At 37.4% G+C, this 16765-nt stretch overlaps 1 protein-coding gene across 1 annotated transcript in view; it reads left to right on the forward strand.

Moving 5' to 3' along the window:
- Window positions 1-16765, forward strand: part of LOC134341089 (histone-lysine N-methyltransferase 2A-like) — a 272129-nt gene that overhangs the window by 71349 nt on the left and 184015 nt on the right. Inside the window, exon 4 of the mRNA XM_063038841.1 lies at window positions 7127-7304. Within this exon, the coding sequence (XP_062894911.1) occupies window positions 7127-7304 (178 nt within the window). The remainder of the gene's footprint in view (window positions 1-7126; window positions 7305-16765) is intronic.

Below are 16765 nucleotides of genomic sequence, written 5' to 3' on the forward strand. Positions count from 1 at the left end.
TGGATCTCCTGTGCACCCTTTCTATGGTTTCTACATCCTTCCTGTAGTGAGGTGACCAGAACTGAGCACAGTACTCCAAGTGGTGTCTGGCCAGGGTCCTCTGTAGCTGTAACATTACCTCTCAGCTCCTTAAGGCAATCTCACGGTTGATGAAGGCCAATGCACCGTACGCCTTCTTAACCACAGAGTCAACCTGCGCAGCAGCCTTGCGTGTCCTATGGACTCAGACCCCAAGATCCCTCTGATCCTCCACACTGCCAGGAGTCTTATCATTAATACTATATTCTGCCATCATATTTGACCTGCTAACTACTGTATTCTGTTATCATATTTGACCAACCAGTACTATATTCTGTTATCATATTTGACATACCAAATATGACCTACCAAACATGTCCAGTATTTTCCAGTATTTCAGGATGGAGAAAACTGGAGGATTTAATGGGTAAATAATTATAAAATTATGAAGGACTTTGAAATGATAAACAGACAAATTACTTCCTGCAGGTGAGTTGGCGATTATTGCTCATTAACGAAAAGATGTCAACTAGGGCATGAACTTGGGAGCATATTACTCTTTTACGAAAGTAGAGAGTTCCTATGAAACCTTTCGTAAGCTGAAATGGCGTAAAGCGCAGAAGCAACTACCATTAATTTATATGGGAAAGTTTTTTGAGCGTTCCCAGACCCAAAAAATATTCTACCAAATTATATCAAATAGCACATAAAAACCTAAAATAACATTAACATATAGTAAAAGCAGGAATGGTATGATAAATACACAGCCTATATAAAGTAGGAACAATATATGTACTGTGTAGTTTCACTTATCAGAATCACGAAGATTTAGCCAAAAACCGATTTGTAGAAGAAAATCGGCACGTACACACATGTGCACACACCTGCCCACGCAAAGCTTCACGGTCATGGTAGTCTTTCTTTATAATGGCTCGCTGAAAACAAATGCTGAATGCTATTTTCGCTTTTCATAAAAGCGAAAATTCTCGTTTGGTTAGCAAATGTAGGTTTTTTGTAAAAGCGAAGTGGCTTAAAGCGTAAAGCGGGGGACACCTGTATTTGCAAGAGGGGAAATGCTCTGGTCAACAAAAAACATTGTTGCAAAATTGAATAAAAGGACACTTCTTTTTATAAAATGGAAGAAATTGCATTGCTCTGAGGAGAGTTTTAATCTAAGGGCTGAATATCATATGTTTTCTACTTTGGTTTCGGAATTGGATTGTGGTTGATGAGACATTCTGGTTGGAGGTCTGTGACTAGTGGTGTTCTATAGTGATCTGTAATGGGAACTCGCTATTTATGATGTATGTAAATGACCTGGATGAAAATATGGTTGTGTGGGTTACTAAACCTACAGAGATATGAAGATTTGTGGTGTTTTGTATAGTGTATAAGAATGGCAAAGGATACAGTGGAATATAAATTGCTTGCAGATATATCAGAAATGGCAGTTTAACCTGGCCCAAAGTGAAGTGCTGCACTTTGGGAGATCAAATGTAATGGGATAATATGTTCTAATTACAAAGCCCTTTGGAGTGTTGATTAGCTGAAGAATCTTGGGGTCCTAGTTCCCTGAAACTGCACAGGTTGAGAGGGTGGTTAACAAGTCAAATGATATATTTGTCCTTATTGAGGAATTGTTTTTTAGGAGTCATGATGTAGCAACTTTATAATACTATAGTTATGCCACTTCTGAAGTACTATATTCAGTTCTGGTCGCCACATTATAGAAAGAATGTAGATGCTGCCTGGCCTGCTGAGTTCCTCCAGTATTTTGTGCGGTGCGTGTTACAAAGGTTTTAGAGAAGGTGCGAAAGGGATTTACCAGAATACCATAAAGAGAGGTTGAACAAACTTGTGTTCTTTTCTCTGGAGCAGTGGAGGCTGAGGGGAGATCTAATAAAGGTTTACAAGATTTTGAAAGGCATAGATGGAGTAGGCAACCAAAATCTTTTGTTCAGGATCGAAATGATTAATACCGGAGGGCACACATTTAAGGTAAAAAGAGATGTTCAAATTAGTAGTTGCCTGGAGTACATTCCCTGAGGCAGTGGTATAGGCAAATACAAAAGAGACATTTATAAACTTCGGGATAAGCATATGAATGTGCAGGAAGAAGGATATGGCAATATGTAGGCTGAAGGGATTAGTACATTACTAATTTAATTAGTTCAGCACAACGTTGTGGGCCAAGGGACTTGTTTCTCTGCTGTACTTAACTCTGTTCTATATATTTCTGTTCTAAACCATGATTTTAGGAAACTGTTAGCTTGCCTTTTTAAATGGTCACAAACATATTACTGGGTTAATGAAAGTCAGCGAAAAATATACAATGTGTTGGAAGTAAGAGTGTTTAATTTTGGTTTATAGATCTATTTTCCCAATCTTAATCAAGATCTTTTTAAATCTTGCTTTCAGTTTTGGGGATACAACTAGAGAAGTAGCTTACAAAGTAAATATTCATGAACATTTCTCTTTCTTTACCAAGCTTAAACCACCCTAAAATAGTGTGGTATTCAAATAATTTTACATTGTGCCTTTGCCAACTGTTTTATAAATAATGAAATTGCTATTTATATCATCAGTGAAATGCACCCTAACATTATTCAATGATGGACTCTCATTCATTGTTATATACCTCTGTATAAAGATTGACACCTAGACTTAAATCTGAAATAGAACCAGAAGCCTTTTTAGGCCTAATGAAGTACAGGTCCACAATCCCTTATCTGAAATCCTTGGGGCCAGTTGCATTTCGGAATTCAGAATTTTTCAGATTTTAGCAAATTGTTAATTATATTGATAATTAACCTGTCTCAGTGCAGGTGGACTTTAGGACCCGGGAGAGTTCCAGACCTATGCACATCCTCCCGTATACTTTGTATCATCTCTAGATTACTTATAATACCTAATACAATATAAATGTTATATAAATAGTTGTTATACTGTATTGTTTAGGAAATAACAACAAGGAAAAAAGTCTGTGCATGCTCAAACAACGAGTGCTGGAGAGAGAACTTCTGGGTTTTCCAGATCCGCGCTCCTTTTGACCTTGGCACAGTGAAATTAAACGCAATGTCAACAGTGAACACAAAACGTATAGTTAAGTGGGTTAAATAAAGACTACAAATACTATTACAGTTTTATTAAACATTCAATGAAACATAAAAAATATACAGCTTCAAATGAACTGAATCAAACACATGGTAAATGACATAAATACTCTAGGATGTATACAGGTTCAAACTAAGCTAGTTAAGTTGCATTACGTCTGGCAAACAAAGCTAAATACTCTACAGATACCTGATGGGCCAGGAACAGGATTCTCAAGTTATGAAGTAGCACTACTATGACTGACAGTGATTTTAAAGACTTATTCGAGTGTTGTCTGTCTCTTTAACATAGGTTTATGGCTAAGCAATCTCCCCTTAACTGACTAAATGTCCATAATCTCTTGCTCACTGATAAATACATGTTGTTCAAGGCCAGCAATGAACTGATCAGACATTTTCACCATATCGTCTACGGGGATTTTTTCACCTGTGTTCACAATGTCATCATCATCACTACTGTCTTCATGCTTATCTGTATTTAACACCATTTCAGCAATTTCCCCATCACTCAAGGAATGCACAACAGGTGCATTGTCAATGTTCAGCATTTCTTCGATATCAGCTTCCTCTAACTTATTTACACTTTGGTTCGATGGCATTTTAGAGTAAAGTTACGAGGTTTGATATTACCGTCTTCTCGTTAGTGAAACAAAATCCTTCAAAGTCTTGATCTGTAGGTTCATTTACATCAAACTTCGTTGTAGGCCAAAGTCTGTGCCAAGCATTTGTTAATGTTAGTGTATCAAGATCATTCCAAGTGTAAGGGGTTTCTTTTTTTTTAATGTCACTGCGAAGTCTAATTAAAATGGCTTCTTTTTTATGTTATAATTGAAAGGCCTTCTTTGTTATGTTAACTGCTGAGAAAGTCCCTCCTGCTAGCAGTTTGTTTTGGATTATCTATTGATAAGAGGACGAATGAACCAATTGCGATAGTTGTTATGCTTTGGTGTGTCTGTTAGATATGGTATGCTCGGGGTTTTGAGGGAGAAGGCGGGAGAGAGAGACAGAGGATGGACCAGGTGTTGTGAGTCCGCTAACGGGTTCGGACCCCGAGTGGTGCATTTGGTGAGGAGAGGAGATGGAGACGGACCCGTGTGGAGCATCTGGTCGACCACCGTTGATGGTCCCAGGCGGCCGGTCGAGGTGATCCGAGGGGTCACAAGGTGAAGAAGAAGGGACCTGAGCTCCAACTGTTTGTGCACGAAGAGATTGAACTTTGATACGTGTGGCGCCTTTTATTTTCCTTTTATATTTTATTCTCTGTTAACTATACAGTTCCAGTAATATCTATAAACCGTAAATCATTTAATCATATCTGGTGTATTATTTGGGCGGTGTGGGGTACATCACACAGCATCCACTCAAACTGATTACCCAGTTTGGCGGGGCCGAGGGTTGTTTCCCTAGAGGACAGCGAGCTGAGCAACCCTGAGGCTGGCCAGGGGGCCTACACAGGCATTAGCAACTGCGTAAATGACATCCTTAACATTGAACTCTTTCAGAAAGTCCTGGATTCCTACTCCTCTGTTGACCCAAGAAAGCATACAATTCAAAAAATAGTCTTTATACTTGCTCTTCATGGAGCGTAAAATTCCTTGGTCACAAGGCTGTAATGTAGAAGTCACATTGGGGGCAAGTAAATTGCAAAAATACTTTTCACAAGAAGTTCAGCAGGGGGGTGTGCGGAGCAGTTGTGCAGGAACAATAAAATTTTACAGTTTTCTTCCAGTCCAGCTTGCCTGCAGTGAGCTACTGCTGCTGGTACAAAGTGGTTATTGAACCAGTCAGGAAACATCCTTGTTTGCATAATAATGCACAGGTAAATTGCATACACCTTCCAGAAATCTCGAATGTTGGCTTTTTCCAGTCACTGCCAACTTTACTTTGTGTGTGCCTGCTGCATTGGCACACCCAAGAATAGTTAACCTGTCCTTAGCATCTTTAAAACCTGTTGGTGCTCTCTCATCAGTCGTTGTTAATGTTTTTCTAGGAACGTAGCACCAATACAAAGCTGTTTCATCAGCATTGTAAATTTGTTCAGGGCTAAGGTTTTCATCAGATATTATCATGGCAAATTCGTCGATGTAGTTTTCAGCTGCTTTATGATCAGCAGAAGCTTTTTCACCACAGATTTTTAGATATTTTATACCATGACGCTTCTTAAACTTATGCAGCCAACCCTCTGAATATTGACACTCACCTTCAATGTTCAGTTCTTCATGGTATATTCTAGCTTATTTCATGATCAACATGCCAATCAGCGGCATACGCTCACTTCTTCGTTGTCTAATCCATTCAGTCAACACATGGTCAGCATCTTCATTTTTTGCCCTGTGCACTGTTTTCCTATTTTTCATTAGTTTATGGTCATCACTGTCACTATAAAACTTCAGTAACTTGTCTTTCTGTTTATTTAAATCATGTACAGTGGTAGTTCTGACACTATTTTCTTCAGTAAGACGCCGCACAGACACACCACGATCAAGCTTCTGCAGTAACTCCACTTTCTGTGTTATTGATAATGATAGATGCTTCCTTCTCTTTTTCTCATTGTCACCCATAGGGGTATCTGCAGCTCTTTTTGACATTTTCACAGTGAAATTAAACACAAAGTCAACAGTGAACACAAAATATCAGCGAACAGCAAATGCATGTGTAACCAGTACGAGCACTGAGACACAACTGATGTCTGGTGGCCTCGGCTAGTGCTGCCACGTCACACCTGAGTGACGTCAGCTGTTGGTGAGAAAAACTTCGGTTTTTAGAGCTTTTTGGATTTCAGAATTTTGGATAAGGGATTGTGGACCTGTACCAGAATCTGGTGTCTGGGAGATGGAATTTAAGACAAACCTATGTGAAGTAATGAATTTTGGTAGCGTAGTCCAGGCGTGATGTCTACACTAGTAGTCAGGTCCACACTGACTCTCAGGAGAAATCCCATTCTTCCAGCTTTATTTCCCTGTTTCCTGCAGCTAAACCTGTTTAGACGCACTGTTAGTTACTAATTGCCATTCAGCAGTACAACACAGTACCTTTAATCAATCACATTATCACAGATGATACAAATAATATTTAATTTCAAGTTTGTGATTTAGTCCATATTACACTTAAAATCCGTTATTTTTCTTGCAGTTCCCCTTTTAATCTTCATGTTCCTTTTCCGCCTAGTTTTTCCTCCTAGTTTTGGAACCCAGTTGCCCTGACCTCCTGACCTATCTACTATGCAGGATTTCCATCCTTCTCCTATGAATATTTACTTAAAGTATTCATTCAGGACCACACATGTCCTCTGGCTTCATACATAGACTATTTCATCATTGACGAAGGTGAATGATCTCCTAACAATAAATGCTTTCTTTAGAGCTCAGCCAACTTCTAGGAAGATCTCAGCAATATTTTGGTCACATGTACGTCCATGGCTACTTCCTGATGACTGATTGAACATTACTCTTGACACCTCTGCTACCTTATTTTACTTGTAATATTAATAAGTATATCGAAATTCAATTAAATCATTGCACTTTCTTGATTCCCAAGTGCCAGGCTTTGCAGAGATGCAGCTTCTATAATTGAGATGATAAGATCTTGCCAGTTAGTACCTTTGCTAGACAGTTGGTGCATGGAAACATCAGTTCTGCAAGCTCTCTACAAGTTCTAGGCTATGCACTGGGTTAAAGTCCTGAATCTAATTTCCTAAAAATACCACGGGCGTTCCTTTAACACATAACTGTAGTCATTAAAGAAGGCACCTCAATAATTTTCTCAATATCTTTTTCATAATAAAGAATACATTTTGGGCAGCAGAAACCATACCTTAAATGTCAAAAAATATGATTTTATGTTAGTGCCAGAGATTGAGTGGTGTCACTAATTTATTATTATTTATTCATCAGTTGAGTATTATCTCCAAGGTTTGCGTACATAATGAAAATAAACTGGAAATTTCTTTTACTTTAGTATTTCAGGTGAATTATATTTTTATTTGATTGTATCAGGGTCAAGAAAGTGATTCATCAGAAACAGCAATATCAGGTCCTCGGATAAAACATGTTTGCAGGCGGGCTGCCGTTGCACTTGGTCGGAAAAGGGCGGTGTTCCCTGACGATATGCCTACTCTGAGTGCCTTGCCATGGGAGGAGCGAGAAAAGATACTATCTTCAATGGGAAATGATGGTAAGCCTAAACAGAATTGGACCTTAGTATGTCAATTTCTCAAGCAAAGTTTTAAAAATTGACTTTGATTATTCATTGAGTAATGCTACTACAGTTTCTTTTTTTTTGTAATTTATTTTTTTATCGAATTTCATCATCAAACATTTCCATAAGATATAGTTCAGATACTGTACATATATATCATATAATTGTCACAAATCTCCACATAATATTTATCTGAGGTATACAATTACAGAAAGGAGAGGAATGAAAGAACAGTCGAAAGAAGAAAACTATATACAAAGTAGGGAGTGTTTTTTTTACAACATATTCATTGACTTGTGAGAATAAAATCAAGCCTATGTGGTATTATGTAGTTAAACCATTTTTTCCAGCATGAATAAAATTGTTCCAACTTATGATTAACAGATGCTGTTTTCTTCTCCATTTTGTAAGTGTCCATTGTAATTTCCATCCATACATTTAGAGTTGGTCTGTCCTGTGATAACCATTTCCTGGTAAGAGTCTTTTTACCAGCCACCAGTAGTACATTCATTAAATATTTATCTCTTTTCAACCATTCTTGAGGTATGTACCCAAAGTATATGGTCTTACTCTCTAAGGGTATTTCACATTTAAAAATGTCTTGTAGGGCATTATGTATCCCACTCCAATAGTCTTTGATAATGCGGCATTCCCAGAAAATATGATAATGGTTTGCATTTTGATTTCCACAATTTCTCCAGTAAACGGGGTTGTTATCATAATGGGATTTCTGAGAGGGTGAAACAAAATATCTTATCAAGTTTTTCCACCCGAACTCCCTCCATTTCTGTGAACTGGTATACTTCCATTGATTGTCTATTCTTCCTCGGATATTATTATCCCTACTTCCTCCTTCCATTTCGTTTTAATGTATGAAGTTGAATGTATTTTAAGATTTGACAAACCCTTATACGCACTTAAAATGATCTTACTGCCGTTGTCTGAATTATATGCTTTTCTAAACAGCTCTATCAGACATGATTATTAGCCTTGGTTACATTTTTAACCATCTTATTAATATACCGTCGCATCTGTAAATATAGGTAAAAGTCTTGTTTTTGTAATAAGTGTTTCTCTTTGAGCATTTCAAAACTGAACAGTGTTCCTTCTTCCATTATATTGTAAATAGCTGTTATTCCTTTAGCTGTCCAGTCCTTAAATCTAGCAGCCAGTTTATTTGGCGTAAAATCCGAGTCATATGCGCACCGTTTAAGAATTGCAATGTCTCTCTCCAGTTTATATTCTTTTATAATAGTTTCCATATTTTAAGAGTCAATTTCACCCACGGGTTGTCGCCAGAATTGCCTGTATGGGGATGGAAAGTATCCTGTCCTCAATGTTTTTCCATTGAGCGTCACATGATGGGTTGCACCAACATATCACAGCTCTCAACTATGCTGCAAAATAATAATCTCCAAGAAAAGGTAGGCCCCATCCCCCCTTTTCCTTGGCTAATTGCAAAGTTTTGCGACGAACCCTAGGCCTTTTACCTTGCCATATATAATATCTTGATAGCATCTTGTTGCATTTATTGAATTGATTTTGGTTAATCTCTCTTGGTAGGGTCTGAAAGAGATACAGTAGTCTGGGCAGTATATTCATTTTAATAGATTCAGTCCTTGAACTGAGACCAAGAAAAGGGATTAGGTTCCACCTTGTTATATCTTCCTCAGTTTTTTTATATATAGGCTGATAATTGCATTCTAATAATTTTGCCAAATCTTTTTGCATAATGATGCCCAAATATTTGACGGAGTTTGTTTGCCATGCCCAAGTGTATCTACTTTCAATTTCTCTTGGTAGGCTATAGTTATATGAGAGTAGTTGGGTTTTATCTATGTTGATCTTGTGTCCTGATAATTGGCCATCTTGTTCAAAGGATTGCATCAATTTAGGTAAAGGGTCTGTTGGTTGCCCTAGATAGATCAAAGTGTCATCCGCGTAACAGGCCAATTTATGCTCTGTCCCTTTAATAGTAATTCTCCTGATTTCTTCATTTTGTCTGATGTATTGAGCTAATAGTTCCAGCTGTAATGCGAAGAGTAGCGGTGACCATGTACAACCCTGTCTCGTGCCCCTTTCTAGGGTAAAACTATTAGATAAATATTCATTGATTTTAATCCCGGCAGTAGGATTGTCGTATAGTGCCTGTATAGTTTTAATAATTGTGTAGACCAAATCTATGTAAAACTCTATAGAGAAAATTCCAATTAACCAAATCAAATGCTTTTTCAGCTTCCACGCTTATCACTATTGCTTCAATTTCATTTTTTATTTATAAGATCCATAATGTGAAGCATCCTTCGTATATTGTCTTGTGTTTGGCGTTGTTATATGAAACCTGTCTGATCATTATGTATCAGTGTGGGTAGAAACTCTTCTAATCGTTTGGCCATGATGGAGGTAAATATTCTATAATCCACATTAAGAACAGAGGTTGGTCTAAACGACCCACATTCCATTTTATCCTTGCCTGCTTTCGGTATAGCTGAGATTATCACCTCCTTCCAGTTGGGTGGCATTTGCACCCTTCTTAGGGCCCAGTTCAGTGTGGGGAGTAAAACAGGAATTAACTCACTTCTGAACTCTTCATGCCACTCTGCCGTATATCCATCTGATCCTGGTGACTTGCTTAATTTAAGCCTACTAATTGCAGTTTTTAGTTCAGTTTCAGTTATGTCAGTAGTCATCTTTCTATTTTGTTCTTTGCTTAAAGTGGGTAACCTTAAAGAATTCAGGAAGGTGTCAATTTGGGTTAAGTTTCCTCCTGTAACTTTGGAATACAGATTTTTGTAAAACATTTCAAAAGCTTCATGAATTTCACTTAGCTTATTTTTTTTTATCACTTTTGTTCTTGGATCCCTAATTCTATGAATTGTATTTTCTGCTATCTTTTTTTTCAATTTCCATGTCAGTATTTTCATTGATTTAGATCTACTTTCATAGTATCTCTGTTTCAGAAACATTTTCTTGTGTAGCCAAACTATTAATTTCATTCCTAATTTTTAAAATTTCCTCTAGTGTATCCTGTGCCAAACTCAATTTGTGTTTTTTTTTCTAGTTCCTTCAGCTTACTTTGTAATTCCTCTAATTCTTTATTTATTCCTTATTTTTTTCTTATATGAAGATATCGCTGTAATTTTCCCTCTTAAGACAGCCTTCGGAGTATCCCATAGAATATCCTCTCGATTGTCATTGAATTCTAAGTTAAGACCAATTTCTTTTTTAGTTTGTTCCGTAAAATAGGGATCATTAAGTAGACTTGAATTTAGTTTCCAACTAGTATTCTTTGGTTGTAGGTCAAAATCAACAGATAAATATATAGGTGCATGGTCACTTACATCTATTGTCCCAATTCCACATGTGATTATTTTGTCTCTATATTTTCCGAATGTTATGAAATAGTCTATTCTTGTATATACAGAATGGGGGGCAAAATAATGAGTATAATCCCTTCTGTCGGGGAAAGGTCCCTCCATATATCAATTAGACCAACATCCTCAAAAGGAGTGTTAACTTTCTTATGTAAGGACTTTGTTTCATAGGTTTTTCTATTGGTAGACTCTAACTTTGGTTGTAATTGTAAATTTAAGTCTCCCCCACACATCAAGAGACCTTCTATTTCCGTTACCATAATATTAGTAATTTTCTGGAAGAAACTAATATCACTTCCTGGGGGTGCATTCGATGAAGTAGCTGGATTTCCATCTATATTCTCCCTTACCAGAATATATCTGCCCTCCTTATCTCCCATTTCAAATACTTTTTCAAAATTTAGCTTACTTGAGATGAGAATAACAACTCCTCCTGCTATGTCCTGATTTATTTGAGGAGAAAAACAAATTAGTGCAGCCCATTCTGTTTAATTTTCCATGCTCATTATCACTTTAGTGAGTTTCCTGTAAATATACTACATGGGCTTGTTCTTTTTTCATTTTTGATAGAATTTTACTGCATTTGACTGGATTCAACAGCCCATTGAGATTTAAAGAAATGAATTTTACTTTGTCCTTAGCCATGTGTGTTTATCTGTTAGTATATCATTGAAATTTGCAGAATATAACTTAATCGATGTACTCCCTGAACAAATAAGAGCCAAGAAACACGAATAATAAAAAAAAAGGGTAACGAAGGTGGGATTCCAAAGCTGGGGTGTCTAGATGACCCTGAGTTGAGCTAGAAGAAACATCTAGCTGTGGGGGTTTGCCCCTCCTACCTGTGGGTTGAGGGCCCCCGTTGCTGTACCTGTAAAAGTAAGTGAAAAAAACTATGTTCATTACACAGAAATGAGTTCCCTGTATATTCCTCCCATGTATATATTTTCATTTAGGTGGGGAAAAAGGAATGAATAAATGAATTTTTAAAAAAATTGAGTAATATAAGAACCACATTATAACACGTATTTCTCGAGATAGGTATATCACCATCTATTTTTGCTTCTGTTTAGTTTATCAGCACTTTTAAAGTTAGCCAAACCTTATGGCTCTTCTGGAGTTGGTGAGGGTTGTCTTCAGAGAACTCGCAGTCTCTTCCTAATATCCTTCTCTGGTCCTGTTCCCGTCCCCTGCTTTCTCGGTTCTCTTACTATTTCCCAAGCAGATCGGGATAACTGCTCAGCCAGACCTTCCCTTGGTTTGACCACGCTAATGGACTCTGTTGTTCATGTCTATAGTCGCCTCTTCCACCCTCTGGTACAGTCATATCCCTTCTTGGTAAAATAATCTCAGTTTAGCAGGGTACAGGCTTTGAAATTTAATATTTTCTTCCTTTATTATTCATTTCACTTCAGAATATTCCTTCCGTTTCTATAGGACCACCGGGGAGTAATCATGATCGAAGTATATTAACTTCCTGTTCCAAAATACCCTCTTCTCACCCCAGGCCCTTCGTAGAATCTCTGCCTTGCTCTTGAATTGAAGGAATCTAAGTATAATGGATCATGGTTTACTTTATCTGTCTCCGGCAAGCCGCTGGGCGAGAGAACGATGTGCCCTTTCTATTTCCATCTCCATATTCGGAGGAAACTCCAGCGCTTCCCACAGCAGCTTGTCTTCAAAGTCTATCTTCGACACTCCCTCCACTCCTTCAGGAACATTATAAATCCTGATATTTTTCTGTCACGATCTTCCCTCCTGGTCAAGCAATTTATTTTCCTGTTGATTTAATATTTTTATCGTCTTACTTAGTATCTGTTCCATGTTTTGCACGCCGTCTTCCGCCTTCTTGAGTCTCTGCCAGCACTATTTTCTGATTGACGTTGGCGAGCTCTGACTTTATATCATTGAGTTGTTGTTTTATAACTTTTTGGACTTGGCTTATCTCTTCCAGAATCTTCATCATATTTGTCGCTTCGCCTGAATGAGGCCCCGCGTCAGCCTGTCCACTACGCACACGTCCATAGGCTCCACAGTGATGCTTTTTTTTTATCTCCATTCTTTCTCCCCATTCTTGCCCCCCTTATCAATTCAGATATGTTCGAAGGATCTTATATTTGATGCCCTAACAGGGCAAAATATCTGTTTTCTGAGGAGCTGTTGATTTAAGCTGCCATTCTGAACGATGATGTCACCGGAACCACTACTACAGTTTCTAAAACAAGGGTCTTAAAAGATTGACATACAAAAATTGGTGGAATAATTTTAATTTGGACTTTCAGTCTGAGGAAATTTAAAGTTTCAATCAAAATTGGATAACAGTTTAGTTTTTCCTCCATGTTACATTCACTTAATCAGGATTATAAAACAATTACTGTAATGTATCATCTAGGTAACCTTATCAAGTGATTTAGTAGCACATATTTTGTACTGGAAAATGTTCACTGAATAAATAAATTGTGATGCTGTCCATCTGGTTTCTTAGAGTTATTTCCATGGCGTGGCTTTTCTTTGAAGGAATGAATTTAGGCACTTAGAACAATATACTGCTGTTCAAATAGTACTCAATAGAAAAGTGCCAACATTGTTATTATAACTTTCAGAAAATCTGGAAATTTGTTTTATTTGAAACATTTAATGAGCAGCTTCAGAAGGCTTCAATTTTACTTGCTTAGAAAATTAGTTGTTCATCTTTCTTTTTAACTAACCTCCATAATGTTATGATAGCTTTTCTAAATCATACTGTCGGTAGTGTGAGTGGCAGCTTGGCAGCTAAAGCTTAATTTGTTGAATGATAGATATATTTGATCTTGGACATTCTTTTAGCTTTAATGCTCCAGCTGTACAGTGGGCAGTATGCTGTATGAGTTCCAAAACTCACAGGCATGCAGAAGTTGGTGCTTACAGTTTGGTTTATTTGTGAACTGAAATTTGGTAGCTGTTCTTGGCAGCATTATGTGAATGGCTGGAGACAGTTGTCTTCCAGCAGTTTACAACTTAAATGTTTGAGATTCTGGATATTGCTCTGATTTATGTTTAGCACATGTGATCAAGAATATACTTCTATACCTTTGTTTTATATCTTAATGTCTTAAAAGTTACAGATAAATATTTTAGCTCAATCACTGCAGAAAGCTGACTACATTACTTTGAGCTTTCAATTGCTAAAGGTCATTAGGTTGCTATGTAGAAAGGTGATTGTATACACAGAGTCTTTATTTCTGTGGGTGGCTCGAATTCCTCACAATGGAAAATGTAATATGAACAAATCTGGGCTTGCTCAGCATTAAGTCAGGATGTTTGAAAATATAAACCTCAATGCATTTAACCATAAAGTATATAAATACTTTTTTACATTAAAATATACAGGAGTGCTAGGTCATTTCTGTGGTTGGAGGTGTGATGTTTGTAATAAAAATAATGAGCTATTGTAATCTAATTTAACCAAGTAGCTATTCTGTTCTCTTGTGATGCATTGTCTTTGCATTAATGTTTTGAATGGTGATATTTTCAGTTGATTAATAATGATGATGAACCTATATAATTTCATATATGCTTTATTGATGTTATTTCAAAAGATAGTATAATGATTGTAATTTTAAATTTCTATCTGCATTATGAAATAGGTTGATGCTTTATTGATCCCAAAGGAAATGACAGTGTCACAGTAGCATTAGAAGTGTGCAGATATACAAAAATACAAATATTAGAAAAAATACAAAACAGTTACCATAGAAATAAGTGCAAGATTTACAAGTCAAGATTTCAAGATTTTCAAGTTCACACTGATAACAAGCCTTTACTTAATCTGAGCTTGTATTTTTTTCTGACTCCCTTCAGTCGTGTTTTTTTAAACTTAATATTTAACAAAATTTATTAACGAGCAATTTTCTGTTTACTTCAAGCTATGAGGTGCAGATGTTTTGTGATTTTGATTTCCTGTATAGAATCTCTTCCACTTTTTGGTCCCAGTGATTGGTCCCACCTATTTTCTATGTTTCTATGTTTCTATAAGGACTGATATGGAGGATGTAGTCATGTATTCAAAATTTCATTGGAGTCAAAGTAAACCCACTTTACAGCCTGCCCGGAAATGATCTGCTAATCTGATGGCTTGCCTGCTTTCTTTTAATGATGCAGTAGTAGCTCAGTTCTTTAGTGGAATCATTTATAAAATTTTTGGCCTGTAGCGTGAATGTACTTTCTGAACAGCTTTGGCAAATATTTTCAATATTTTCTGTCATTATCAGTTCACTGATCAGTGCATTGATAGACATAGAGCAGTAAAATATAGGTTAAAAGCAATGTTATCTCTAACCTTGAGATATGGTTGATTTAAATCCAATCTTTTGTCCACTGTTTCTGCAGCTGATTCCTTTAAGGCCTGAGAAAGCAGGTCATTTCATCCTGATGACTTGTCAGCATTTAACCCTGTTAATTTGTTCAGTAATTTGGCTTCAGTGAAAGAGATTTTCAGTTCCTCAAATTTTAGTATTTGCTCTTGTCATTAAAAAAGGCTATTAGTTGGGTTAGAGCAGATCTTGGAATTCCTATCAGTTTCATTCCAAAGCTTCTCTGATTCTCTTTCCATCTACCTCACCTGAACGCAGTTTATATCTAGCCTTCTATGAGACATTGTTTGAATAAAGCTACAGTCAGTTTATTGTTTTCAAGCCAAACAATTTAATATATAATGACTTCTGTGATATTCAATATAAACCAGATGAAAGGGGTACTGCTCAATTTAGGATATTTTGAAAAGCATAATGGTATTTAAATTTGTGATAATGCATGATGTCAATAGAAGATTTTGGTGTCATTGACATTGTCTTTGAATCTGCACACATTTGAATCAGGAAAGGCTACTTTTATTTGAGAGGGTATTGAAAATTTTGAATAATTATGGTGATTACATGGCAAAGATGCGGCAGAGTAATAAATATAATATAAATAAATAGGATCTTTCATCTTACCGACGTTGAGTACCAGGTTGTTGCTGCGACACCATTCCTCTAGTTGACATATCTCACTCCTGTACATCATCCTGTCACCACCTGAGATTCAATGAACAATGATTGTATTGTCAGCAGATTTATAAATGGTGTTTGAGCTATGCCTAGTCACACAGTCATGTGTATACAGAGAGTAGAGCAGTGGGCTAAACACACACCCCTGAGGTGCGCCAGTGTTGATAGTCAGCGAGGAGGAGATATTATCACCAGTCCGCACAGACAGTGGTCTTCCGGTTAGGAAGTCAAGGATCCAACTGCAGAGGGAGGTACAGAGGCCCAGGTTCTGCAACTTCTCAATCAGGATTGTGGGAATGATAGTACTAAATGAGTGCTGAACTATAGTCAATGAACAGCATCCTGACATAGGTGTTTGTGTTGTCTAGGTAGTCTAAAGCTGTGTGGAGAGCCATGGAGATTTCACCTGCCGTTGACCTGTGGTGGCGATAGGCAAATTGCAATAGGTCCACATCCTTGCTGAGGCAGGAGTTCAGTCTAGTCATAATCAACCTCTCAAAGCATTTAATCACTGTAAATGTGAGTGCTACCAGGCGATAGTCGTTAGGGCAGCTCACATTACTCTTTTTAGACACTGGTATAATTGTTGCCTTTTTGAAGCAAGTGGGAACTTCTGCCCATAGCAGTGAGAGTTTGAAAATGCCCTTGAATACTCCTGCCAGTTGGTTGGCACAGGTTTTCAGAGCCTTACCAGGTACTCCACCTGGACCTTCCGCCTTCCAAGGGTTTGTGGAAATCAAATCCGGATAAAGTCACCCAGGGACCGTATAAGTGCAGACCCTTTATTCAAAGCACCCTGGGCTTACTCAGTTAGTCGCTGAAACAGGAACAGTCTGTCTGTGGCTGTTCCTGCACCAACTAACTAACAATTCCTCTTACAAATAGACAATGGACAATAGACAATAGGTGCAGGAGTAGGCCATTCAGCCCTTCGAGCCAGCACCACCATTCACTGTGATCATGGCTGATCATCCACAATCAGTATCCAGTTCCTGCCTTATCCCCATAAGCTTTGATTCCGCTATCTTTAACAGCT

The sequence above is a fragment of the Mobula hypostoma genome, chromosome Y (assembly GCF_963921235.1).
Source record: "Mobula hypostoma chromosome Y, sMobHyp1.1, whole genome shotgun sequence".
In the NCBI taxonomy this organism is placed as follows: Eukaryota; Metazoa; Chordata; class Chondrichthyes; order Myliobatiformes; family Myliobatidae; genus Mobula; species Mobula hypostoma.